At 42.2% G+C, this 27,966-nt stretch overlaps 1 protein-coding gene across 3 annotated transcripts; it reads left to right on the top strand.

Moving 5' to 3' along the window:
• The first annotated feature begins 2,234 nt into the window (after window positions 1-2,234).
• On the top strand, window positions 2,235-26,210 carry CALU (calumenin). Of its 3 annotated transcripts, none has more exons than XM_040413536.1 (7): window positions 2,235-2,340; window positions 4,295-4,552; window positions 6,973-7,166; window positions 10,143-10,309; window positions 19,416-19,476; window positions 19,628-19,827; window positions 23,995-26,210. In XM_040413536.1, the coding sequence occupies exons 2-7, from the start codon at window positions 4,332-4,334 to the stop codon at window positions 24,097-24,099; spliced, it is 948 nt and encodes a 315-aa protein (XP_040269470.1). In that variant the 5' UTR covers window positions 2,235-2,340; window positions 4,295-4,331; the 3' UTR covers window positions 24,100-26,210. The 3 variants fall into 3 exon arrangements, with proteins under 3 accessions (XP_040269470.1, XP_040269469.1, XP_040269471.1); XM_040413535.1 differs by lacking the exon at window positions 6,973-7,166 and adding an exon at window positions 6,725-6,918; XM_040413537.1 differs by lacking the exons at window positions 2,235-2,340; window positions 4,295-4,552; window positions 6,973-7,166 and adding exons at window positions 6,437-6,584; window positions 6,616-6,918.
• Window positions 26,211-27,966: the final 1,756 nt, after the last annotated feature.

Below are 27,966 nucleotides of genomic sequence, written 5' to 3'. Positions count from 1 at the left end.
TTTTTTATGATATGTTACAATCTGTATGTGATAATTTCATGTTTTATGCCTAATTGCTATAAATTTTATTGTGGATACTAATCAACCATTTGTATGCCTGATATTGAGTGACCCCCTACCAAAGTTTTTACTCCATTTTCTACGTACCAGCATTTGGGAGTGCTGTGGGGCAGTGCACCTTTCCAAAAGTGGAACAGTGAGAGAGCCACCATCTTTTCCCATTTTTTAAGTGCATGGTTAAGCTCTTACCTTTGGTTAGGGTACTTTCACACTAGCGTTAGTGTGATCCGACAGGCAGTTCTGTCGTCGGAGCTGCCTGCCGGATCCGCCGATCAGTGTGACAACTGACAGCATTTGTAGACGGATCCGGGTGCAGATCCATCTACAAATGCATTGCAAAAACGGATCTGTCTCTCCGATTGTCATGCGTATGGACGGATCCGTCTTGCAGTCTTTTTCACAGTTTTCCCGGTCTGCGCATAGGACAGATCCGTCTTTCAGTTGTTTTGTAATGCCGGATCTGGCACTAATGCAAGTCAGTGGCAATTAATGCCGGATCCGGCATTCCGGCAACTGATCAGACATTTTGGACGGACATAATAGCGCAGCATGCTGCGGTATTATGTCTGGCCAAAACGCCTGACAGTGACTGAACGGAAGGCATACTGATGCATTGGGATATGCCTGATCAGTTCTTTCTCCGGCATAGAGCCCTTTTGACGGAACTCTATGCCGGAAAAGAATAACGCAAGTGTGAAAGTACCCTTAGTTAGAAAAATAACTCGGACAACCCCTTTAAATAAAAAGTGTTCGTAAAGTCGTACACACCCCAGAATGGTATCAATGAAAAGTACACACATCGCCCTGCAAAAAATGAGCCCTCACACAGCTCCGTACACATAATTACGAAAAAGTTTTAGGGGTCAGAATATAGGGACAAAAAATAAAACAGTTTTTTTTTAAAGGTTTTTATTATTATAACACAGGAAAAACTACACATATGAGGTATCGCTGGATTCGTACTGACCTGGAGAATGAAAGCAACTGGTCAGTTTTATCGCATATCAAGCGTTGTAAATAAAAAAAAAAAACTGTAAAACTGCTTTTTTTTTTTTTTATTCCACCCCATTTGGAATTTTTTCCTACTTCCCACCACATCATATGCAATATTAAATGGTGGGGTTGGAAAGTACAACTTGTGCCGTAAAAAAAACAAGCCTTCGCACGGCTATATGAACAGAAAAATAAAAAAGTTATGGCTCTGGGAATGCGGGGAGCGCAAAACAAAAACACAAAAAACCTCCTCAAAATTGTACCCAAATCATCTGTCAGACATAATCATGATGTGAACGCAGCCTTGAAGGGAAGAAATAAAAGAAGGACCTATGACTACCACATACCTCCCAACTTTTTGGACCGTCAAAGTCTAGATGCACACGACCGTATGTGTTTTGCGGTCCGCAAAAAAAAGGATGACGTCCGTATGGCATCGGTTTTTTTACGGATCCATAGTAACAATGCCTATCCTTGTCCGCAAAACGGACAAGAATAGGACTTGTTCTATTTTTTTTTTGCGGAGCTACGGAACGCAACAACAGATTCATTGAAGTGAATGGGTCCGCACCCGAGCCGCAACCAAACCACGGTCGTGTGCATAAAGCCAAAGAAGGACATTTATGGTTCATTGTGTGAAAGATCTATTTTTTCCTGCATGTCTATACACTTCAATAGTTTTCTCTTGTGAAATAGCGCAAAACTAATCTGAATATAGAAATGTCTAAAATACCAACTGCATTAAATAATGAAATAATATACAAGACGGGCTCTAATACACAGAGAGGAACCAGACAAAACACTTTTTGGGTCAAAATTGTGAATGTAATAATGCAAATCAATACTTCAGATCAAAAAGAGGGACATTTAAGGAGCAAAGAGGGACTTGGGTCAAAAAGAGGGACACTTGGGAGGTCTGCTGCCGTTTCAAGCGGAGAAGTACAAATGATGACATTCTACAGGCCAACAATAGCAGGAATCCACCAGGAGAGGGCGCGCCTGCAGCGGGCACTCCCTCCTGTCCCATTCACCGCTCCACGAATCTCCCGCCAAGCTAGAACGCGTTTCCTCCCCGCCCGCGGCCACTCCATCATTGCGCGCTCCCGTGTGGACGTGGCGCTCTCCAACCAACTGGGAAACCGGACCCGCCCATCCCCAGACATTCACCAATCAGCGTGCACGATGGAGGCAACGTTGGCGGAGGAAGCCACGCCCACTGAGGAAAGCAGCTGCTTCCGGTGTCGGCGTGTGAGCTCAGGACGGGCGGAGCAGTTGTCTACAGTGCAGGTAACGGGACGGGGAGATGCTCCGGGATGACGGGTACTGGGACTGAGGTGTCCTATGAGCTTTCCACAGGCGGCTGAGCCTTGGTGCGGTTATATGGCTTATAAGACATGGGCAGCCTGAGTGTCCTCTTGTAACATGGGCTGCAAGTCGAGGGATGGCTGACCATGAGGAGGGGGTGCGCTGGGCATGAAAGAGTTACACTGTGTTGTTGGAATGGGCATCAGATCAACACCTTATAAGTGGAGATCTGTCACATGACATAGGGGGATCAGTTAACTCTTCGGACTCTTTCGCAGATGGTTAGTTGGTATGGACTCTTTGATGACTCCTCAGGATTGGTGGGTCCTGGCTGACAGCACCCTGCCGATCGGCCGGATGATGGGAATGTAGTGCTCCCACCTATGCATTGGAGGGAGCTGCCCATATAGAAGTGAATGGGGCAGAGGGGCTGTAATTGCTGTGCACTGCCAGCAGGTAAACAGTGAAGAGGACACCGCACTCATACCAGCACTGCTTTCTCTTCATACAGCTGATTGGCAGGGGTGGATAGGTTATCAATATAGGATTAGTGGACAACCCCTTTAAGCACAGAGCACCTACTGAAACAGTCAATTTATGTAAATAGGTATCATTACTACTGTATCAGTAGATGCCAGCCATTGGACACAGGTCCCTGTAAATGCCAGAAACTGCCGAGCAAAAGCCTTGGAAGCAGTCATGTGCGAGTGAAATATGTTACAGATAGGTGCAGGGGCTCAACTATCTCATAGCGGTTTGGTTTTGTTTGTTTAACTTTTTGAATCAGGTGAGCTGCCTATTGTTATTACATTAAAAATTATATATAAGTGTGTGTGTGTATATATATATAAAATTAGGGATGAGTGAATCGACTTCGGCTGTTTCATCCGAAGTCGATTTGCATAATACTTCGTTAGACTACTGTATGAAGTGGTACAAAGTTCGGGAAATGTTTTTATTTACAGTAGAAATTAATTTCTGAAGTTATTACGCGAAGTAATAACTTCGGCTCATCGGAGCCAATACATTCTAATACCGTACGGAGCGCTTGCTCCGTACAGTATTGAAGCTAAGTTTTATGCGAATCGACTTTGGATGTTTCATCCAAAGTCGATTCGCTCATCCCTAGTCATCAATATCTGATCTGTGGGGGTCTGACTCCTGTCAGCTGTTTGGAGAGGTTGTGGCACTCTTGTGAGTTCTGCGGCTACCTCTCAGGACAGTGATGTTCCGTTTATTGACCACATGGCTTGTTTTCAGCTCAGTCCCGTTCAAGTGCAATACCAAGCACAGCCACTATAGGCTGTACGGCGCTGTGCTTGGTTAGCTTTGAGCCAGCTCTACAAGAGAGACGACATGCGGGTAGAAGCAGAACTTGCACGAGTGCCGCTTCCCTTTCAAACAACTGATTGGTGGGGATGCCAGGAGTTGGACCCCTACGATCAGATGTTGGTGACTATCCTGACGATAGGCCATCAAGATTAATCTCAGACAACCAGTTTAATGTGTTCTTAGAAGGCCTAACAGTATTGAGGTATTTAGGTAGCGGCTAGCCTGTGGTGAAGGAAGTCTAGTTATGCCTCTGCTTCCAGGTTTGACAGCTTCTACCCCATTACATCATGGCTGTTTCCAGGACAGCGTCCTGTAAATGATTGTGTATGGAGTTGTGCCCTGAAGGCATTTCAGAACCTCAGCTACTTGTGATTGCTCACTCTGATGCTATCTTTAGAGACAAGCTTGGCCATGGATGGTTTAAAATGATCTTACAGTAAAAAGTCAAGTATCTTATAGAAAGTTGAGATATTCAATGTTTTCAGCATATTAATGAATTCACTGAGCTCCATCAAGTTTAGATGATTTCTCATACCCCATAGGGTTCTCTTATTAGGTCCTCCTGCTTCCTCAGAATTTATAAAGAATTGTATTATCTCTTTAGGTTGACTTGTTTGTTCCCTTGGTCACATCACCAAGCAATGGCAAAAACTTACCTCATCTTGTGCCTTGGGCTTTGGGTGTCTTGCACTCTTTCCAAACCCACTGAAAAGAAAGATCGTGTCCATCATGACCCTCAACTGAGTGATAAGTTGCATGATGATGCACAGAGCTTTGACTATGACCATGACGCTTTTCTTGGAGCAGAGGAAGCCAAATCATTCGACCAGCTGACACCAGAGGAGAGCAAGGAAAGACTGGGGTACGACCACTGGCTTCAGGGCTGTGTCCTGTTATGTGTTCTATGTCATTTTTTTAAAATCCATTATTATTATTTCAACCAGTGGAGCCGGTTTGCATTGGTAAAAAGCAATTACTACTATCTGAATTATATTCATAAAGGAACCAACAAAACGGCAAAACTCTCAACGTCCTTGAGGTCTATCTTATCGGACATAAAAAAAGAAGAAAAAAAGCTTTTTTTGCACCCTTCCTACAAACCTGTCTTATTTACAGTCCTATCTGGTGATTTGCACCATTTTCATGCACTTTCTGTATTCAGCAGATTTCTGCCAGTACTTACTTAGAGGCTAGTTATCAGCCGTTAGGGTAGCCACGCATGCCGTGAAAACATCTGCCACAAATCCCTACACATGGCTGATGCTGAAATCTACTGCAGATTTTCCATGCGCTAATACATAGAGAAAATCTGCAGCATTTCTTTTATGTGGTCATTTGCCTATAAGGGTGCATTCATTTTCTTGAATGGCTCCTAGTATAGTAAACTAAATGGTTTTGGCCAACACCTATTTAACAAATGCTTATCTCCCAGAATTTTTTTGCGCTTCCTGCCCCCCCTGTTTGTAAATATGCTGACATACCTAATCGTTGGTTTAATAAATGTATAAATCAACTGATATTACATGTCACATGATTGAATGCCATAAGTAATAGAGGCAAAGAATCAATCTATGCAAACAGGGGAGAATTATTTTTTTTTTTCTTGGATTGCTTTTCTTTTAAATTAAAGGGATTCTGTCATCAAGATTTTCGATATGGAGCTGTTCATATCATCCTCTCAGTCTCCATTATCTAATTAAAAATATACTAGTTTTACCGCCACCTGTCCTTTCATTTTGGATAAAAATCGGTTTCATTAAGTGCGTGCATGCTTGCTTCGTTCCCTGAGGCTGCTGCGCGGGCCCTGGCCAGTGGATTTAGGGCGCATGCGCGAGATTACGGCGCACCATCGGCGATGAGAGGAGTGCATAATTAGCAGTGGGGCGGCACGGGGCTACGAGATGAGGGGCGCGGCTGGGCACAAACGGCCGGAGGAACAGCCCCTTGGGCGCGCTAGTAAGGTAATTAGCATATTAATCAAACCGATTTTTATCCAAAATGAAAGGACAGGTGGGGGTAAAACTAGTATATTTTTAATTAGATAATGGAGACTGAGAGGATGATATGAACAGCTCCATATCGAAAATCTTGATGACAGAATCCCTTTAAAGGGGTTTTCCAAAGGTATATAGCAAAAGAAAACGGGGCAGAATGGGTTTTAAATAATTGAATACTCCCCCATGGATCTCCTGGTGCTGCTCCAGTCCCCACTGCTCTCCATTTCTTGGTCCCGGGCTCAACACCCAGGAAATGGCTTGGACTGCCCACTCAGGTAATCTTTGCAGCAAGTGATTGGCTGAGCGTGCAGTCCAAGCCATTTATTGTGTGTGAAACCCGCGACCAGGAATAGCAGCAGGGACCAAAGCAGTGGCGTCGCAATGGTTAGGAGAGTATTGATTATTGTTAAATTAAAGGGGTTGTTTTATGCTGATGACCTGTAACCTCGGGATAGAACATCAGTAGCTGATTGATGGCGGTCTGACTTTCGGCAACCCACCGATCAGCTCTTCCTAAGCAAGTGATGTCACATTCATAGATCACATGGCCTCAGTGCAGCTCAGTCCCATTCAAGTGAATGTGGCTGAGCTGTGATACTAAGCACAGCCACTATCAAGTGGATGTTGCTGTGCTTGGTAGGCTGATCATTGGGGGTGACACCCAACAATCACATACTGATGACTTATCCTGAGGATAGGTCTTCTGTATAAAACACTCAGAAAACCCCTTTAACCAATTCCGCCCCTGAAAAAAAAAATTCCCCTGGAAAACAATTTTTAAAGCTAACATTTGTCTTGCCCTGAACTAGCAGACTATTTTCTTTACATGTACTAATATTTGGACAAGGTCTCAATACTACTTGAGTAGTGACATGAATACTTATGAATTGGCTATAATCAAATGGATCCTTGTCGTCTTCTCTTTTGCTTCATATTGAAATTTGCACGCAGTCCTTACTTACTATTCTACAGTACCATGCTTATGGCCTTCTAACATTTTTTTTCTTTTCTTGTTGGGTGCTGCCATGGCCCCACAGAAAGATTGTGGGTAAGATAGATGCAGATAAGGATGGTCTTGTAACAGTCGAGGAGCTAAGGGATTGGATAAAATTTGCACAGAAGAGGTGGATTTATGAGGACGTAGAGCGACAATGGAAGGGTCATGATCTCAATGGTGACAACCTGGTGTCTTGGGAAGAATACAAAAATGCCACCTATGGTTACATATTCGGTAGGTGCTTGCCTTTGTTGCATTACCTTTATTCGTGCTATTTTGTCTTTTTAGAATCATTGTAAGTAAAATAGACTTGGATAATGATGGGTTTGTGACGGAGGGGGAGCTCACAGCATGGATCAAGAAAGCTCAAATGAGATATGTATACGACAACGTGGAGCGGCAATGGCAGGAGTTTGACATGAACCAGGATGGATTCGTATCATGGGACGAGTACAGAAATGTCACCTATGGCACTTACCTGGGTAAGGGAAGTGAAATTTTGACACTGGATGGGTACAGTGCCTGGGCTGACAAAAATCCATGTATAAAACATTTCTGCTGTAGATGCAACAGTTGACATTTAATAATTATTGTATAACTGGAAATAAATGTAGGGGATGCATACCATATGGTAGTTCTGAATAAGTAACAAATTACAATTCAGCTCCTTAAACTTAGGAGAAGCAATAAACACATTTCCAGTTTTTAAAGGGATTATCCAGGATTTTACTATTGATGGCATATCCTCAGGATAGGTCATCAATATCTGATCGATGGGGGCACCTCCGATGACCAGCTTTTTTGCAGTAGCTGCCGCCCTGAAAATACACAGCTCTGTCCATTGTGTAGTTGATGGAGCTGGTTACTGCAGCACTGCTTGATGTGAATAGAAACGGTGCTCCAGTTCTGACACCGGAGCTATGCAGAAACAGCTGATTAGAGGTGTGTCAGACACCCATCAATCAAATATTGATGGCCTATGCTGAGCATAGGTCATCAATAGTAAAATCCTGGACAACTCCTTTAAACTAAGCATATGTTTTACTAAATACTTTAGGCACATATTTATTCTCGTAGTATACAGTTGAAATAATGTTCCGCTCCTCTGTCCCTCCCATGGTGCACTGAAAACCTAAAAATAAAAAGTTTCTCAAGATTAAAAGGGTTTTCCAAGATTTTATTACTGATTGTGGGGGTGACACCCAGGACCCCGCCGATCAGCTGTTTCAGAAGACACTGGTGCTTCTGTGAGCGCCACAGCCTTCTCTGTGTTCACCAAGCACAGCGCCATCTATTGCATAGCTGCTGTGCTTGGTGTCGTGCTCAGCCCCATTCAAGAGAATGGTGCTGAGCTGCGCCTAGGCCACATGACTGATGAACGTGTCGTCATTGGCCTAGGGAAAGCAGCGAGAAGGCCATGGCACTACTGCAAGCACCACTATCTTCCTGAACAGCTGATTGGCTGGGGTCCCGGGTGTCGGACCACCACCGTTCAGATACCGATGACCTATCCACAGCATAGGTCATCAGTATTAAAATCTCAGAAAACCCTTTTAAAGGACCAGATGTTCACATGAAAGGTATAGTTATGTTCCACAGCACCTAACCTACATGGCTGTATGCTTCTAAATTCGATCCAAGCCTCAAATGATATCTTCAGCAGCACTCTGCATGGGGGCATGTACAAAGGAACGACAAGGGAGGAGAGGTGTCTGAGTGCTGCCATCAGGGATGTCATAGATGTTGTAACCCTGTAATTAACAAGAAGTCAGCCGCAAAGGAGAGACTGACCTTCTTTCTATGCAGGAGGTCTGGTGATCAGATTGGGGTCACGTGACAGCTGCCCATAAAGATAGGGTTCAAAATGTATGGATGCAACTTCTAAAATATTCCTGGTGAGTTTGTATTACATGTGCAAAAGCATTGGAGTGCCCATTATTCCAGGCTTATTTTGCCTTCTAATAAATACCCAAAACTGACAAATCAGGACAGCAATTTATATAATATAGATTTACATATTATAAAAGTCAATTTTTTAAAGAAACTACTGAACGAAAATGAGTAAGAGCCCTATATATTGATAAATCGCAGCATAAGGATTTTAAGGAGCCAAAAAAAAATATGACTTTAGGGGGGTGACAGAAGCCCTTTAAGATCCAACAATGTAAAATATGATTTTTTTGCCATTTTTCAAGTGGTCTTAAACTTTTGATCAGGACTGTATTAGCAGCATTAGTCACACAGGAATAATATCCACAGATCTGTCACTTATAATACATAGCAATTAATCTCCCAGGCTGTGGGTAACAATGAGCCCCAGCCCTAAGTTAATACATAAAGTGCATAGTGCCACAAAATACAGATTACATACAGGAGAAAAATGCTGTAAAATATACAGACCAAGACAGTCCTGGACCCCGACACGTGTTTTGCGGTCGCTTTCTCCCGTGTCGGGGTCCAGGACTGTCTTGGTCTGTATATTTTACAGCATTTTTCTCCTGTATGTAATCTGTATTTTGTGGCACTATGCACTTTATGTATTAATTTAGGGCTGGGGCTCATTGTTACCCATAGCCTGGGAGATTGATTGCTAGTTATATGTATTATAAGAGACAGATCTGTGGATATTATTCCTGTGTGACTAATGCTGCTAATATATATGGATTTTAACAAATGTTTTAAATAAGTATATGTTCAAAAAAACTTGTTGTTCTATATTATATAAATTGCTGTCCTGATTTGTCAGTTTTGGGTATTTATTTGAAGTTATTACGGACATCTCCATACCAGGCGTTTCTTTCGCTCTGCGATTTGGGTGTGTTATTTTTGCCTTCTGTAGCACTGGACGAAGGAGAAAACCTAATATATGCACTTTTGCTGCTCTGAATTGCAAAATTATATTTACACATACAATCACACAAATGAAGGCTATCATAGTAAGGCCTCTTGCACACAAATGTATTTTGTTTCTGTTCCGTGTTTTATTATTATTTTTTTTTTCATTTTTTTTTTTTTTTTTTTTGCGGACCGTATACGGAACTATTCATTTCAATGGGTCCTCAAAAAAAACGGAAGGTGCATTCCGTTTCCATATATCCGTTTCGCTAAACGATAGAACTTGTCCTATTCTTGTCCGCATTACGAACAAGAATAGTACTGTTCTATGAAGGGCTAGCTGTTCCGTTCCGCAAAATACAGAAGGCACATGAATGTCATCTGTATTTTTTGCGGACCGCAAAATACATACGGTCGGGTGCAAGAGGCCGTAGTGTTGCTGTTTTTTATTTTCTTGATCATTTTGGGTACCTTTTACTTGCTGCCTGGTTTACATGTTTGGGTTTTATATCCTAAGTCACTAATTGTGTAATGCATTAACCATTTGCTTTTCATCATTTTTAATCCTTTATCAGGCTCAGTCTATTCAGTCTGTAATTGCTGCCTTCCTCTTCCTGTCCTAGATGATCCAGATCCTGACAACAGTTTTAACTATAACCAGATGATGGCTCGAGACGAGCGTCGCTTTAAAATGGCCGATAAGGATGGTGATCTCATTGCTACCAAAGAGGAGTTCACAGCATTCCTGCACCCTGAAGAGTATGACTACATGAAAGATATAGTTGTGCTGGTAAGTACTGGCAAGTCTCAAAAGTATACTTAGTGGTTTTGGGTCCCATTCACCTTTTCAGACATCTGGTTGACGGAGAGTCGTATCCCTCCCCATGATTACGTTTTTTACCTAATATTTCTTTCTGTTTGAGTGACTCAAGCCACTCTAAATGAAAAGTTTGGCTGAGCTAACTTATAACCATTACCAGTGTTGGAGTCTCCTGTTTAAGCCATAGCTTCAAGATACAACTCTTGGCAACCATAAGCACTCTGTGCCCCACAGGTGATAAGACTCTAATACCCCCCTTCCCCCCCCATCCGGGTTCCCCTGGACTTCTTCCGTGTGTAAGATTACCATAGACGGGGATATATCCTTCTGAGGACCACCAATCTTACCTAGCATCAAACCCATCTGTTCCCAGAATCTCTCTAATTTGGGCCAACACCATAGGCCATTGAATAGATCCGTTTTTGGCATCAAGCATTTGGGACAGGCTATTAATCTCTCCAAATTCCCAGGGGTCTTAAATAAATTAAAACCGTAAATCGCTTGATGCAGAATTTTGACATGAGTCTCCCTCCACTGCTCATTTATGACTGCCTTATGTAACTCTATCAAGCCAGCATGAATATGTTTTGAGATCTCTTTTATCTCCAGAATCTGCTCCCATTTTCTGAATATTGTTTTGGGATCCCTAGTTCTCCATCTGTCTCTAAGAACTTGGTACAGCAAGGTTATTGATGGTTTAACTTTGAGATAAAAAAATGAATCAAAATCATTATGTAACCACTCCTTAGAAAGATCTCTGGCAAGACTTTTACTGTAGCTCATTACTTGTAAATAAGGAAAATAAGTAGACCCTAAGAGCCCCCACTTCTCCTCCAATTCTGTTAAAGTCGCCCAACGAATCTCTCTCCCATGGAAGAGGTCCCCCACTTTTTAATACCTTTAGTTGCTCATTCCATGAAGATCAAGCTATGCCTTCCAGGGTCAAAACTGGGATTGTTTATTAAGGGAAGATGTTTGGAAATCTGATAAGGGAGGTGGAACTGCTTCCTGAGAACTTTCCAAGTTATTATTGTGTCCCTCAAGACTAGTGATCTTTTGATTGGAAATGGATGGTTAGGGATCTTTGTATGCAATAATGCTACTAGGTCCCAAGGTCCTGCTAGTTGTTGTTCAAGATTTAAGTTAGAGTAATATGATGTTTTATTTGCCCAGTCTAGAATGTGTCTACTGATACAAGTGAGGTTATAACCACGTACATCAGGGAAATTGAAACCCCCTTGTGCTTTACATAACTTGAGCTTTTATAGAGAGATTCTCGATTTATTTTATTTATTTATTTATTTTTTCCCCCATTTCAAATAAATTGAGTTTGACATAGACATGACTGCGAAGTAGAGGGATAGTTTGGAGTGGGTATAGGAGTTTAGACATGCTCATCATTCTGATAAGATGACATCTACCAGCTAAGGAAAGTGGAAGACCTTGCCACCTGTCTAACTCTTTAATTCTTTTGGAGATCAGAGGGGGAAAATTTAACCTTTAGACAGAGTGAGGATCCTTGCCTACCTTTATCCCTAGGTAAGTGAAATGTGATTTGACCTGGGTGATACCAAAACGGGAGATCAATTGGTGTGTTCCCCTCGCCTCCGGAGCTAAAGTAAGAAGTTCACATTTAGTGGAGTTTATCCTATAACCCAAGTAGGTCCCAAAACGGGCGAACGCCTCCATTATCCTCCCAATATGTTTTTTTTTGGTTTGGCTAGGAATAAAATGATATCATCGGCAAATAAGGCTCCCTTTACCTGTCTGTTTCCTACTGTTATCCCCTCGAACAGATCCGTTTGACATAAACTCCTGGCTAACGGTTCAAGTGCTAAATTAAACAGGAGGGGAGACAGAGGACACCCCTGTCGTGTTCCTTTTTGGCGTTCAAATGGCTTTGAGAGATGACCCTGCATGAAGACCCTCGCCTTAGGGTTATCATATAGCTTAGACAAGAAGACCCTAAATGATCCCGTGAATCCCAATTTATCCAGGACTGCCTCCAACCAAGCCCACCTGACATTGTCAAAGGCTTTTTCTGCGTCAATGGTGAGCATGGCTGGGAACTCGCCCTTTCTTGGTTGATGTTTTACCCTATCCAAGACCGTCAGAACAGTTCTAATATTGGTCACAGTCGAACGACCCTGTACAAACCCAACCTGCTCTGGTGCAATCAGGGAAGGCAAAGCTTTAGCTAAGCGGTCAGCTAGGATTTTAGATAAGATCTTGGTATCAACATTGATAAGGGAAATGGGTCTATAAGACCCTGGTGGCAAGGGATCTTTCCCCGGCTTAGGTAGTAATTTTATGTACGAGATGTTATCCTTATCTGGATGCGCCCGGCCCTTCAGTACTTCGTTTAAATAGTTTCAGTAAAGTGGGGGACACTTGAGAAATCAGCCCTTTGTAGTATTCAACAGTGAAACCATCAGGTCCAGGAGCTTTTGCGTTCCCCAGCTATTTAATAACCGACTGGAGTTCCTCAATAGTGATATCAGCATTCAAATGTTGTAATTGTTCCGAGCTAATTCGTGGTAAATTAACCTGGCCAAGAAGGGTATCAGCTAGACTGGCCTTGGTTTGATCTTTATAGAGCGCCTCATAGTAATTCCCTACAATAGAGTTAATGGCTGCCGGGTCCGTGACCAACTCCCCATTCTGATCTTTTAGACTGGAAATAAACTGGGGTTTTCTTTGGCCTTTTAGCTAAATTAGCAAGTAAACGCCCAGCCTTATTACCGAACCTATGCGTAGCTGCTTCAAAATATGTGCATCTCAGGGACTCTCTATCTCTTTCACTGGCATCAAACTCCTGACGTGCCTCCACCCACTTCAACTTGTTTTCCCCTGAGGGATTTTTAGTGAATTCTTGATACGTTTGCCTGACCTTTAAAACTCGCCTGCTTTAACTGAAGTTGAACTTTCTTCTTCACCCCAAAGACATAATTCATTATCCTTCCCCTCATAACTGCCTTGGAAGCATTCTGGTAACCCCAAGAGTCTCACATTATTCCGTCTGGAGCGATTCTCCAGATCTTCCAGACGGTCTTTCAGGATGATATTCTGCTTAAAAAGCTCTTGTACGGCCTGGTTTGATTTAGATGTATCATCTTCCACCAAGGCCACTCTCTGTTCCAGCTCTTCCAATCTTGAATCGTGCCACGCTACTGCTTCATGCAGCTGCTGCAAAGATTGCGATAGTGTCTTGGAGAGCGTCTCCTTAATATCTGGAGCGAGATGCCTTGCCACTTCAATGGCCAACGATTTGTAATCGATTTTAGGTGTTTCGGAGACTTCCCCTGGTTGGATATGTGCTGGTGACTCTGTGTCTGCGGCACTAACCGGAGCAGCAGGGCGGGAGTCTGCCATCTTGGTTGGTGCGGTCTCTTCAGTCGGGGCTTTTCTGCTCTGTATCGGTCTGCTGCCTCTCCGGAGTAGATATCGGTCCATGGACCGGAATGCCTTGTTATGCAGAAGTCCTCTCCTCACTCGGTAGGACCCTTTTATTGTCTGTTAAACGTGCCGGGTTCTGAGATTTAGATGAGGGAAGGTCGGAGCTCTCTCACTCCACACTTTGCATCCCAGCGCCGGAACCGGAAGTCCTCAAGATGCTATTTTTTCTCAGTAAACAATAGAAAAAGTTCTCCCACTGCCATTCACGTTCTGTATTTTTGGGAATGCCGAAGTCAGGGTGTACACTGACACTGTTCCTAATTCAGTGGTCCCTCATATTGTTTCCCCCTCTTTGGTTCAGTGCTACGTTGGCAGGGTAGCTATCATTTCTGAAAATCATAGGGGTGTACTACACATCTGTTTAGATGATCACATGTTCACGTTCCCTAAGGGGACTATAAAAAAAAATATATATATATATATATATTTTTTTTTTTTCTTTTTTTCTCCATTTATCATATAATGGATAAAGTAATAAAAAAATAAATTTGTATAGCTACATCCAACCTTCTAAAATGTTATTCATCTTTCACGGTAAACATTGTCATCTAAAATAAAAATGATCTGCATGTTCTGCAAAATATACCAATAGAAACTACAGCTAACCCCACAAAAAAATAAAGAAAAATTAGCCCTCTCACACCTTCATCAACAGAATAATAAAAGTTATGGGTGTCAGAATATGGAGAGATGGCTTCGCACTATATTTCATCTATTTCATTTAATGTTTGTGGATGTCATTATTAAAAGATATTGACCGTATCCACTATAACAGTGTCATCCACAGCACCCTGCCCCTTTAAAGCTGACCTACAGCAGTGAAGAAAAATGCCTGGGTTGTTATGGAAACCTGGTGTAAAACTTTGTGTATGTGGAGACTAAGGGCCTGCGAGCTTCAATTGGCTGATAACTGTCATGTGACCAGGCTTCTATTGGCTAATGCATTTTTTGGGAATATCTCACTCTCAGACAGCAGCACTGTGCTGTCTGAGCATGAGCTGCAGGGAGAAAGTCACCATCCCTCCCACCCCTGTAGCTGACAGAAGTTGATTTTGACCTTCAATTTTTTTTCAATCCCTGTTGGCTGTGCAGTTGCAGTGGGTGTGGTCTAAAATGATTGGGGGCGTGGCTTTGCAGGACCTAGGGGCAGGGTTTTTAAGTCCGTCTTTTGAGGATGGCCTGAATGGCCACCCTACCTGCCCCCTGAACAGTCAACTCCACAGCACTCCGCTCCCTTAACAGTGTCATACACAGCTCCCTGCCCCTTTAACCTCTTAAGGACACATGACGTACCGGTACGTCATGATGTCCTGGTACTTAAGGACACATGACGTACCGGTACGTCATGTGGTGTTCCGATCATTGCCGCCCGGCCGGCGGTGATTGGAACCCGCTGCCTGCTCAAATCATTGAGCAGGCACCTAGGCTAAATGCGCGGGGGGGTCCCGTGACCCCCCCATGTCGGCGATCGCGGCAAACCGCAGGTCAATTCAGACCTGCGGTTTGCTGCGATTTCTGCATTTTCTGATCCCCGCGGTCCCTGACCGCGGGGATCAGAAACTTTATTTGCCTAAAATAACGTTTTATTAACCCCCCCTGCACCCCCGAATGATTTTATGGTGGCGGGAGGTGCAGTGGGAGGGGTGGGGGCGGGAGGCGGGCGGTGCGGCAGGCGGGATCGCGATCCCCAGCCCGCCTCCCCTTGTATAAACGGCTGACATCTGCGATGCGATGTCAGCCGTTTAACCCTTTCCATACAGCGGTCCGTACGGACCGCTGTATGGAAAAGGTTAACAGCGCAGGGAGCTCCCTCCCTCTCCCATCGGGGGGCTGCTGTGCCTTTGCAGCCCCCCAATGGGGAGTGAGAGAGCCCCCCGACAGATCCCCTCCTTACCCTTCCCCGTCTGCGCAGTACTGAGCAGATGGGGAAGGTTCCCATGGCAACAGGACGCCGTCTCAGGCGTCCTGCTGTCCATTGTGCTGAACAGATCTGTGCTAAAAGGCATAGATCTGTTCAGACAAAGTGTAAAATACAGTACAGTACAATATATATTGTACTGTACTGTATTATACAGACATCAGACCCACTGGATCTTCAAGAACCAAGTGGGTCTGGGTCAAAAAAAAAGTGAATAAAAGTGAAAAAAAAGTAAAAATCAAAAAACAAATTTATCACTGATTAAAAATGAAAAAAATAAAATTCCCTACACATGTTGGGTATCGCCGCGTCCGTAACGACCTGATCTATAAAACGGTCATGTTACTTTACCCGAACGGTGAACGCCATAAAAATAAAAAACTATGATGAAATTGAAATTTTGCCCACCTTACTTCCCAAAAAAGGTAATAAAAGTGATCAAAAAAGTCGCATGTACGCCAAAATTGTGACAATCAAACCGTCATCTCATCCCGCAAAAATCATACCCTACCCAAGATAATCGCCCAAAAACTGAAAAAACTATGGCTCTTAGACTATGGAAACACTAAAACATGATTTTTTTTTTTGTTTCAAAAATGAAATCATTGTGTAAAACTTACATAAATAAAAAAAAAGTATACATATTAGGTATCGCCGCGTCCGTATCGACCGGCTCTATAAAAATATCACATGATCTAACCCCTCAGATGACCACCGTAAAAAAATAAAAATAAAAACGGTGTAAAAAAAGCAATTTTTTGTCATCTTACCTCACACAAAGTGTAATAGCAAGCAATCAAAAAGTCATATGCACCCCAAAATAGATGCCAATCAAACCGTCATCTCATCCCGCAAAAAATGAGACCCTACTTAAGATAATCGCCCAAAAACTGAAAAAACTATGGCTCTTAGACTATGGAGACACAAACATTTTTTTTGTTTTAAAAATGAAATCGTGTAAAACTTACATAAATAAAAATTGTATACATATTAGGTATCGCCGCGTCCGTGACAACCTGCTCTATAAAATTACCACATGATCTAACCTGTCAGATGAATGTTGTAAATAACAAAAAAAAAAACGGTGCCAAAAAAGCTATTTCTTGTTACCTTGCCGCACAAAAAGTGTAATATAGAGCAACCAAAAATTATATGTACCCTAAACTAGTACCAACAAAACTGCCACCCTATCCCGTAGTTTCTAAAATGGGGTCACTTTTTTGAAGTTTCTACTCTAGGGGTGCATCAGGGGGGCTTCAAATGGGACATGGTGTCAAAAAAAACAGTCCATCAAAACCTGCCTTCCAAAAACCGTATGGCATTCCTTTCCTTCTGCGCCCTGCCGTGTGCCTGTACAGCAGTTTATGACCACATATGGGGTGTTTCTGTAAACTACAGGATCAGGGCCATAAATAATGAGTTTTGTTTGGCTGTTAACCCTTGCTTTGTAACTGGAAAAAAAATATTAAAATGGAAAATCTGCCAAAAAAGTGAAATTTAGAAATTGTATCTCTATTTTCCATTAAATCTTGTGCAACACCTAAAGGGTTAACGATGTATGTAAAATCAGTTTTGAATACCTTGAGGGGTGTAGTTTCTTAGATGGGGTCACTTTTAGGGAGTTTCTCCTCTAGGGGTGCATCAGGGGGCTTCAAATGGGACATGGTGTAAATAAACCAGTCCATAAAAATCAGCCTTCCAAAAACCATACGGCGCACCTTTCCCTCTACGCCCCGCTGTGTGGCCGTACAGTAGTTTACGGCCACATATTGGGTGTTTCTGTAAACGGCAGAGTCAGGGCAATAAAGATACAGTCTTGTTTGGCTGTTAACCCTTGGTTTGTTAGTGGAAAAAATGGGTTAAAATGAAAAATTAGACAAAAAAATGAAATTCTCAAATTTCCTCCCCATTTGCCAATAACTCTTGTGCAACACATAAAGGGTTAACAACGTATGCAAAATCAGTTTTGAATACCTTGAGGGGTGTAGTTTCTTAGATGGGGTCATTTTTGGGTGGTTTCTATTATGTAAGCCTCGCAAAGTGACTTGAGACCTGAACTGGTCCCTAAAAATTGAGTTTTTGTAAATTTCTGAAAAATTTCAAGATTTGCTTCTAAACTTCTAAGCCTTATAACATCCCCAAAAAATAAAATATCATTCCCAAAACAATTCAAACATGAAGTAGACATATGGGGAATGTAAAGTCATCACAATTTTTGGGGGTATTACTATGTATTACAGAAGTAGAGAAACTGAAACTTTGAAATTTGCAAATTTTTCCAAATTTTTGTTAAATTAGGTATTTTTTGGTGCAAAAAAAATTATTTTTTTGACTCCATTTTACCAGTGTCATGAAGTACAATATGTGACGAAAAAACAATCTCTGAACGGCCTGGATAAGTCAAAGCGTTTTAAAGTTATCAGCACTTAAAGGGACTCTGGTCAGATTTTCAAAAAATGGCCTGGTCCTAAGGTGTAAAAAGGCTGTGTCCTTAAGGGGTTAAGGGGTTAAAGTTGACCTGCAGCAGTGAAGAAAAATAGCTGGGTTGTTATGGAAACCTGGTGTAAAACTGTGTATGTGGAGACTAGGGTGGTCTCAATACCAAAATTTTGATTGTTTTGATGCCATAAAAAAATAAACGCCAAAAAAAGCTGCGTGCATTCCGCATTTTATGGAACATCCTACCCATAATCGAACAGTCCTATCCTATTTTTTTGGGGGAAAAGGTGAAAATGGTTAATTGCGCAGTTTTTCTTTTCTTTTTTTCTTTTACGGCATCACTGCATATGTTTTTTTTTTTTTTTGTTTTTTTTATAGTTTTGACTTTTTCGGACGTGGCAATATTTTATTTATTGTATTTTATATATAAAATTGGGAAAGGGGGTGATTTATACTTAATATTTAGGTGTTTTCTTTTTTTGCCATGGTAACCGATCGGAGCTTGCAATTACACTGCTGGGGCTCCGATCAGAAGCTGCCACTAACGAGAGGAGGTGAGGGGACTCTGTGGCCACAGCCACCAAAGTTTTTAATACTGTGGAGGGGAGGGGCTTTGGAACCAATTACTGATTTTGCATAGAGTTATGGACTGAAAGTTTCAAATTGATTTCAATTAGTTTTGTAACTTGAGGGACCACTGTGTGTGTGTCTGTTTTTTTTACAGTTAAATGTAAATAAATGGAACATTAAATAATACCATCTAAAAGTACAACTCATCCCTCAACAAAAAAAAATAAAAAATTCCCTCATATGGCTATGTCAGTGGAAAATAAAGTTATGACCCTTGGTAGGAGATGAGAAAACATCTAAAACTTCATTTTTAAAATTGGCCTGGACCTCAAGGGATTAAGATACACTCTTGTGTCTGATGAAAACTGCGTGCTGGGCAGGATAGTTTTCAAAGCGAATATTGTGCATGGGTATGTGAATATCATATTTGGGAGTCGGATACTTGCCTTGGCAGCTGTCCTCTCCATGCCTGCCCTCAGGGCAGCTGTGAGCTTATGCCCATACAGTCCCTTTAAGTATTAGATGAGAGGGTTAAATAGAAACTGCCTTATGCCTCAGAATTCCTAGTTTGATTGCTTTCCATCTTGAACTGCTGTGTCCTTTCTCATGTTCCATAACATATGCAAAAAATAAATAAAATCTCAGTGTGTCTTTTATTTTTCCTTGAGAATTTTTTGTTTTAATACCCTACAGGAAACAATGGAAGATATTGACAAAAATGGAGATGGCGTGATTGACTTGAATGAATATATAGGTGAGCATATGTTCACGTAAATGCACAGTTTACTATATAACCACTAGAAAAATGGACCCCCAGTTCTTTCAAAGAACCCTCACTACTGTGTTTGCAAAACCTCAGTGAAATAATATCTGTTTGATCAGTACTTATGTTTTATACATTGCAGGCGATATGTACAGCCATGATGGAGATGCTGACGAGCCAGAGTGGGTGAGAACTGAGAGAGAACAGTTTGTTGAGTTCAGAGATAAGAACCGTGATGGAAAAATGGATAAAGAGGAGACTAAAGATTGGATCCTACCATCTGACTATGACCACGCTGAAGCTGAGGCTCGCCACCTTGTCTATGAATCTGATCAAAACAAGGTAACAGTTGTGGGGGGGTTCTATCTTCTGGTGGTTAGGCTACTTTTTTCACACTGCTTTTTGGTGCGTATCCGTCATGGTCCGCACCGATCCGTCATGATCTGCACCGATAATACAACCGCATGCATCCGTTCAGAACAGATCCGTTTGTATTATCTTTAACATTGCCAAAACGGATCCGTCTTGAACACCATTGAAAGGGGACGGATCCGTTTTCTATTGTGCCATATTGTGTCAGCGAAAACGGCTCCGTTTCGTCAGACAGACACCAAAACGCTGCAAGCAGCCTTTTGGTGTCCGCCTCCAAAGTGGAATGGAGGGGGAACAGCCAAACTGAGCGGATCCTTATACATTCAGAATGCATTAGGGCAAAACTGATTCGTTTTAGACCGCTTGTGAGAGCCCTGAACGGATCTCACAAACGGAAACCAAAACGGCAGTGTGAAAGTAGCCTTGTGTGTGAACACTGTCTGATATTTTATTTTACTGGACTATGGGGTGTATGCATGTATATTTCCTTAGTGAAGTTATAACTTATCAATGTTGGGAAAGGCTGACAACAACAGCTTTATTACTCTAAGCTATGTCATTTTCTTTTCTGTATGAACACCCCACCCCTATCCCAAAAGGGTCATTAGTTTGGTGGAGATGGAACTTGATATGCAGGGTGTGCAAAAATATCACTGTTCACCACTTTCTGATGTCATCTTTTTGTGATAAACCGTCCTTTTTTATTTTTTCTCGCCCGCTTGATACATTGGCAACTGGAAGTCTGTTTCCTACGGGAAACTTTAAGAGTTTTTCACTAGCAACCTCCCTATCCAACTATGTGCATAGACAAATATCTCTACTTCACCTGATTAAAGAACTGTTTTCGGTTGTTAATCCAAGGCTCCTTTCCCAAGTTATAATTTTTCTTAATATTCGCATTAGATGATTTAGTTCAACGAGGTCATCACTGACAAAATCGTTCTACCCAAGCTCTGCTCCTTTCTGTGGCTGCTTTGACAGGGCCAGGCAATGGTAAAGCAGTGAGAGGGTCTGGCCACAGAAAGGAGTGGAGCTTGGGTGTAACAAGAGCAATGGTGATGCCCTTTGTACCGAAGGCTTCATTTGTATTTTAAGTAAAAGTATCATAACTAGTGGAAGGGGCCTCAGGTCAACAAAAGAAAAACTGTGTTTTAATCAGGTGAACCACAGCTATGTGTGTGTGCAAATAGCTGGGCAGAGAGGTCGCTGGTTACACATTCCCTTTAATAAAACGTACTGTAACAGATGTATGCCTGCAGGAACATGGGTGGTAAAAGAACTTGCTGGTCCTTATACATAAGCAATCCGATAACTTACTATGCACTGTTAGCTAACTCCTTGCTTATAATTATTACACGGATCAACAATAAACAAAATGTATTCTTTACATTAAAAGGATTGTAACAGTTTACCTATAATGTGCCTCATGGCACTAAATGCCTTAAAGGGAATCTGTCACCTGGATAATCAATATTAAAGCAAACGTATGTCCTTACATCACTTAAGATCTTCTTTCCATATGTTTTCTTTTTCCTTGGAACTTTCTTTATAGCTTCATAAAAATCCACTTTTATCCTTATGCTAATGAGGCATTAAGGTGCCCAGAGAGGCTGGGGCGTGACGGCAATGCTGGGGGCGTAGTGTATGAGCAAGGAGAGGTGTGCTTGGGCTCTGTAGGAGAGGTGGCCCCGGGCACTCGATGGAGGGTGTTTCTGGGCAACTTTGAATGAACGCCCCTCTGGGCACCTTAATGTCTCATTAGCATAAGGATAAAAGTGGATTTTTATGAAGATACAAAGTACGCTCCAAGGAAAAAGAAAAAAGTATGGAAAGAAGATCTGAAGTGCTGTAAGGACATACAGTCTTGATCAAAAGTTTAAGACCACTTGAAAAATGGCAAAAAATCATATTTAGCATGGCTGGATCTTAACAAGGTTCCAAGTAGAGCGTCAACATGCAACAAGAAGAAATCAATTTAATGAAAACAACGAATAAACTGAAACTGGCTGTTTTTCAGCTGATCAAAAGTTTAGGACCACACCTCCAAAAAAAACACTAAACCCCCCAAAAACAGAAATCCAACTTCCAAACATGAACTGAGTAATGAGTAGCTCCACCGTTATTGTTTATCACTTCAAAAATTCGTTTCGGCATGCTTGATGCAAGCGTTTCCATGAGGTGAGTAGGAACATTTCTCCAAGTAATGAAGACGGCCGCACGAAGGCCATCTACTGTCTGGAACGGTTGTCCATTTTTGTAAACTTCCCTTGCCATCCATCCCCAAAGGTTCTCAATTGGATTTAAATCAGGGGAACATGCAGGATGGGCCAAAAGAGTGATGTTATTCTCCTGGAAGAAGTCCCTTGTCCTGCGGGCATTGTGTACTGTAGCGTTGTCCTGTTGAAAAACCCAGTTGTTACCACACAGACGAGGGCCCTCAGTCATGAGGAATGCTCTCTGCAACATCTGGACATAGCCAGCGGCCGTTTGACGCCCCTGCACTTCCTGAAGCTCCATTGTTCCACTGAAGGAAAAAGCACCGCAGACCATTATGGCGCCCCCTCCACTGTGGCGCGTATAAAACATCTCAGGTGGGATCTGCTTGTCATGCCAGTAACGTTGGAAACCATCAGGACCATCAAGGTTAAATTTTTTCTCATCAGAGAATGAAACTTTCTTCCACCTTTGAATGTCCCATGTTTGGTGCTCTCTTGCAAAGTCCAAACGAGCAGTTCTGTGGCGTTCAAGGAGACGAGGTCTTTGAAGACGTTTTTTGTTTTTGAAGCCCTTCAGTCTCAGATGCCGTCTGATGGTTATGGGGCTGCAGTCAGCACCAGTAAGGGCCTTAATTTGGGTCGAGGATCGTCCAGTGTTTTGACGGACAGCCAATTGGATCCTCCGGCTCAGTGCTGATGAAATTTTTTTGGGTCTTCCACTTGACTTTTTTTGTTCCATAAGGCCTCATGCACGCGACCGTTGTTTGCTTCCGCGTCCGTTCCGCCGATTTTTGCGTTTCAGGTGCGGATTTATTCATTTCTATGAAGCCGTTGAAAATGCGGATAGTGCACCGTTTGCCATCCGCGTCCGTGATCCGTGGTTCCAGTCTGTAAAAAAAAATATAACCTGTCCTATTATTTCCGTGGAAAACGGTTCACGGACCTATTCAAGTCAATGGGACCGCTGAAAAACGCGGAGGCACACAAGATTGTCGTCCACGTCCGTTTTATTCCTATCATTTGCATTGCAAACCTGTCTTAGACTTTTTTTTAAGTCTGGTGGTCCTCCAAAAATAAATGAAGACACATGGAAACAAAAACGGATCACGGAACCCCATTTTGCGGAACGGAACACAACAACGGTCTTGTGCATGAGGCCTAACCCTCAGGATCATTTAACAAATTCCAAATGTCTGTCTTACTGCGTCCCACCTCAGCAGCGATGGCGCGCTGTGAGAGACCCTGCTTATGCAGTTCAACAACCCGACCACGTTCAAAAAGAGTTTTTTTTTACCTTTGCCATCACAACGTGTGACTACCTGACAGAAAATGACAATGAATCCACATCTTTGCACAGATTTGGCCTTTTAAAGGCATGTGGTCTTAAAATTTGGATCAGCTGAAAAACCGCCTGTTTCAGTTTTAATCGTTATTTTCAATTAATTGAATGCTCAAATTTTTTTTGTCTCACTCTCATTTCTTCTTGTTGCATGTTGAAGCTCTACTTGGAACCTTGTTAAGATCCAACAATGTAAAATATGATTTTTGGCCATTTTTCAATGGTCTTAAACTTTTGATCAGGACTGTACTTTTGGTTTAATATCAATTTATCCAGGTGACAGATTCCCTTTAAAAAAAAAAAAAAAAAGGAATCATATACTCCCCTGCTGTTCTGTCGCACCTCCATTTCTCCTTCCATTGTTTCTGTACAAGGCTGCAGAGGTGACATGCCATATACCGGGAAGTCACTGCTGCAGCCTTATATATAAGTAGAGAAGGAAGAACTAGAGCTGCGTATAGAGAATGGTAGGAGAGTATTTGATGTTATTTAGTGGCGTGGGGCGCATTTTTGGTTAACACAGACAACCCCTTTAAGAGATTGGTACTCGGCTACTTACACAGGCATTTATTTACCTTCCAGGATGGAAAACTGACACGAGAAGAGATTGTGGATAAATACGACTTATTCGTGGGTAGTCAGGCTACAGATTTCGGAGAGGCACTGGTCAGGCACGATGAATTCTAAAGATGAGGATGACTCGCCCATCTCTCCAGCCAGCGATCAGTGGAACCTCGCCCCTTTGTGGGGCTTCAGCGGGTGGAGAGAACGTAGTGAAAGTAATTTATTGTAAACTGACTTTCTGAAACGCAGAGAGAAGAGGACACGTGCAAACTAAACTGATTAGTCTTCAGAGGCCACGTCGACATTACTCTCTGAATTCTGCCTCATAATGATGACGACACTTTTTATTTTTTATTTTCATTTTTTTCCCCCATTAAATCCCTCGGATTGATATGCAGTATTTAGGTGCATACGTTTTCAGTGTTGCTGATTATTGCTGCCCCATGTTATACTTATCTTCTCGATTTTTGTTAATCTGTTTGTTGTAAACCCACGGTTTGGTTGTTGGTATGGCACTTTTATGTTTTGATCAATTTTTGCAGAATCTTCACAAAGAACAAATTGATGTGGAACTGTCCTCATCAGGGACCAGCCACCCAAACAAAACCTAGAGCCTTATTTGTGAATTAGTATTGTATGCTTACTCAGACTGCTATGTGAGATTTTAGTCCTCTTCATAGCAATCACATTGCTGCCTATTTTCTCATTAGCCTATAAGTTTACAACTTCAGAACTAACTCAGTATTGGCCCCTGGATCATTTCATGTGTATATAGTTTTTTCTTTTTAAACTGTTCCCAAAGCACCAGGATATTGTAGTTATAGACTATTAGACAGTGCGTCCAGTAATCCACACAAGATGTTGCAGGGAATTTTAAACTTTTGAGATTTTTTTTTTTTTTTTTCTTATTCCTCTTATACGGAATAGATTTAGTTAACCAAATCAAGCCAGTGTAATGTTACAGGATTATTAATGTACCTTCTTACTGTTATAATAGTGTAAGTTTGCATATACTAGATATAATGGAAAACAACAAGACATCAAACTAATAACATAATGTTTTGAACGGTTTCTAACCAGAAATGCAATCAGCCATAAATGTCATCTTCTTTATATTTGCCCACAATGCCTATTTTCTTCACAAAATACTCATAAACTAAATAGAAAAACAATTTTTGTTGAGATTATCTCTTGCAGTGTTGATGTACTGGTAAAGCCTGGAATAGATGCAGCTTTTGAGCCAAAACTGGATCTAACAGTGAGAAAAAATTCTAAGTCCTTGACCTTCCTTTTGGATCCACTTTGGGTTTGGCTCAAGAAACTGCATGTGCGATTCCAGCTTAAATGCTGGTTCACATAACCGTGCTCGGTCCGGGAAACACCGGCCATGTGTCGGCCGCCTGTCCTGCTCCCTGGACATGAACTTACTGCATTGTAGTAATTTATGATACAGTCAGTACCTTTTACTGTCAGCTATTGTCATAATTGTGTACAGATTGTACATTGGAGAACAGGACATCAAACTATTAACAAAATGTTTCAAACAGTTCCTAGCCTTAAATGCAATCAGCCGTTAATAAATGTCATCTTTATATTTGACCACAATGTCTATTTTCTTCCCAAAATATTTGTAAGCTGAATGAAAAAATTTTTTTTTTGAGATTGCCTCTTTGCAATGTAGGAATACTGCCTATTTGTAAAGGCTGGAATAACACATGCAGTTTTGGAGCCAGAATTGGATCCACTAGGAATAACAATTGTTAGTCCTTCCTTTATACCTCCCCTTCTTTTGGGATTCACTTTGGGTTTGGCTCCAAAAACTGCATCTGTGATTTCAGCCTAATAATTAGTTCCTATCTGCTCGCAGGTCTATTGTACTGTGCTCACATCATCATGTATACAATAATCAATCAGATAAGAACTGACTGTATCATAAATTACTATGATGCAATCCATTCATGTCTGGGAGATGCGGTCAACATACAGCCTGTGTTTTCTGGACCGAGCATGGTCATGTGAATCAGCCCTAAAGGTATATGTGGAGACAAATTCCATGTTTGCCTACATAGAACCTGGATGTTTAGACAGTCCCCTCCAACAGTCACTTATTTTTGCTTATTGTCACTGAATAGCACCTCTACACCTATGTTTGTCGGGCTACAGAATTTTCATGGATGCTAAACAATCTGTGTTAAGCTCTACACACGACTTGCAATTAAAAGAGATTTTAAATACTTGTGGTTCTTGTTATTTACAATAGTTTTTCAATTGGTGCATTATATAAAGGGGTATTGCTCTCTTTTAAACTGATGGTATCTAGGATATGCCATCACTTCATGACTGGTGGGAGTCCCCCCTCTGGTACCCGATCCTGACAATGAAGGGGCTGCAGTGCTGATTTAGCGCTGCATCATTTTCACAGTTCCCTGCAAAGCCTTGTTATGGCCACGAACTGTGCAATGAATTTAACATTGAACCATTCAAATGAATGTGGTCAGCTGCCGTTCCATGCACAGCCAGGTGGCTGGGAGTGCTGCTCTGTAGAATGGGGTCACTCACTATTAGGGTCCATTCACACATCCGTATGTGTTTTGCGGATCCGCAAAACACGGACAGCGGCAATGTGCGTTCCGCATTTGGCAGACTGCACATCGCCAGCACTATAATAGAAAATGCCTAATCTTGTCCGCAATTACGGACAAGCATAAGACATGTTCTATTTTTTTTCAGGAACGGAATTGCAGACCCAGAAATGCGGATCTGGACAGCACATAGTGTGGCCCCATAGAAATGAATGGGTCGTGTAAATGGACCAATAATGTGAGGCACATGGAAGTCTAAATTAATAAAACCATTTGCCTCACATTAATACGGTAGTAACCCCATCAAGTACACCCTCACATAATGAACAACATGGGGTTCATGCGTAAGGTACATGATGGAGGTACTTACTATTAATGTGAAGCATATGCTTTTATCAGTTTGGACCTCCATGTGCCTCATATTAATAGTAAATAACCTCACGTGTTACCCCTGTTTGCCCATTATGTGAGGAGGTACTTGATGGAGTCATGTTTTCTATTAATGTGAGGTACTAAAGTAATAACACTATGTGCCTCAAATTAATACAGGCGTACAGTAGTGTCTAGACCAGGGGTGGCCAACCCGCGGCTCTCCTCGCACCTTCGTTTGCGGCTCTCAGAGGAGCGCGCTGTCCTCTACATTTGCGGCTCGCAGGGGGGAGAAGAGAGTGACGAGGGAGGGGGGGAGAAGAGAGTGACGAGGGAGGGGGGAGAAGAGAGTGACGAGGGAGGGAGGGGGGAGAAGAGAGTGACGAGGGAGGGAGGGGGGAGAAGAGCGTGACGAGGAAGTCCCCAGAGCCAGACTGCAGCCAGAGACCAGATCATCTTATTGTCCTGGTGGTAAGTAGACAATGCAATATGTTTATAATTTAACTGTTTAGTTATTAATACTACATTGGAAACTAATTTACCTCACATTAAAAGGACACTATAGTCCCAGAACCAGTACAGTTTAATGTAGTGGTACTGGTGTCTATAGCCTGTTCCTGCAGAGAAAAGACACTGTGCAGTACTGGTGGTAAAGGAGCACTATAGTGCCAGGAAAACAAACTCATTTTCCTGGCACTATATAGTTGTTAGGAGTGGAGCACCCTCGTGTCCCCCTCCCACTGGGCTGAAGGGGTTAAAACCCCTTCAGCCACTTACCTTTCTCCGGCACTGGGAACTCTTCTCCCCGATCCTCCTCTCAGCTGCGAATGCGCATGCGCACGCATTCAAAACTATGTTCCACGTCTTCCCACTGTAATTTTCACAGTGAGAATCGCGGAAGCACCTCTAGCGGCTGTCAGGGAGGCAGCTACAAGAAGCTGGATTAACCCTAAGCGAAACATAGCAGTTCTTATAATTTAAATGCTGAGAAAGGGGTGGAACATATGTGATGTCATAATATGGGCACATCATCTGATAA

Source organism: Bufo bufo, chromosome 1 (assembly GCF_905171765.1).
Source record: "Bufo bufo chromosome 1, aBufBuf1.1, whole genome shotgun sequence".
Classification (NCBI taxonomy): Eukaryota; Metazoa; Chordata; class Amphibia; order Anura; family Bufonidae; genus Bufo; species Bufo bufo.
The sequence above is the reverse complement of the archived record's forward strand: the minus strand, read 5'-3'. Positions and strand labels throughout refer to the sequence as shown.

Coding starts and splice junctions, on each gene's coding strand:
- CALU (XM_040413536.1), top strand. CDS start 4,332: ATGGCAAAAACTTACCTCATCTTGTGCCTTGGGCTTTGGGTGTCTTGC. Junction 19,477..19,627: donor TGACTTGAATGAATATATAG/GTGAGCATATGT, acceptor TATACATTGCAG/GCGATATGTACAGCCATGAT. Junction 19,828..23,994: donor ATGAATCTGATCAAAACAAG/GTAACAGTTGTG, acceptor TTTACCTTCCAG/GATGGAAAACTGACACGAGA.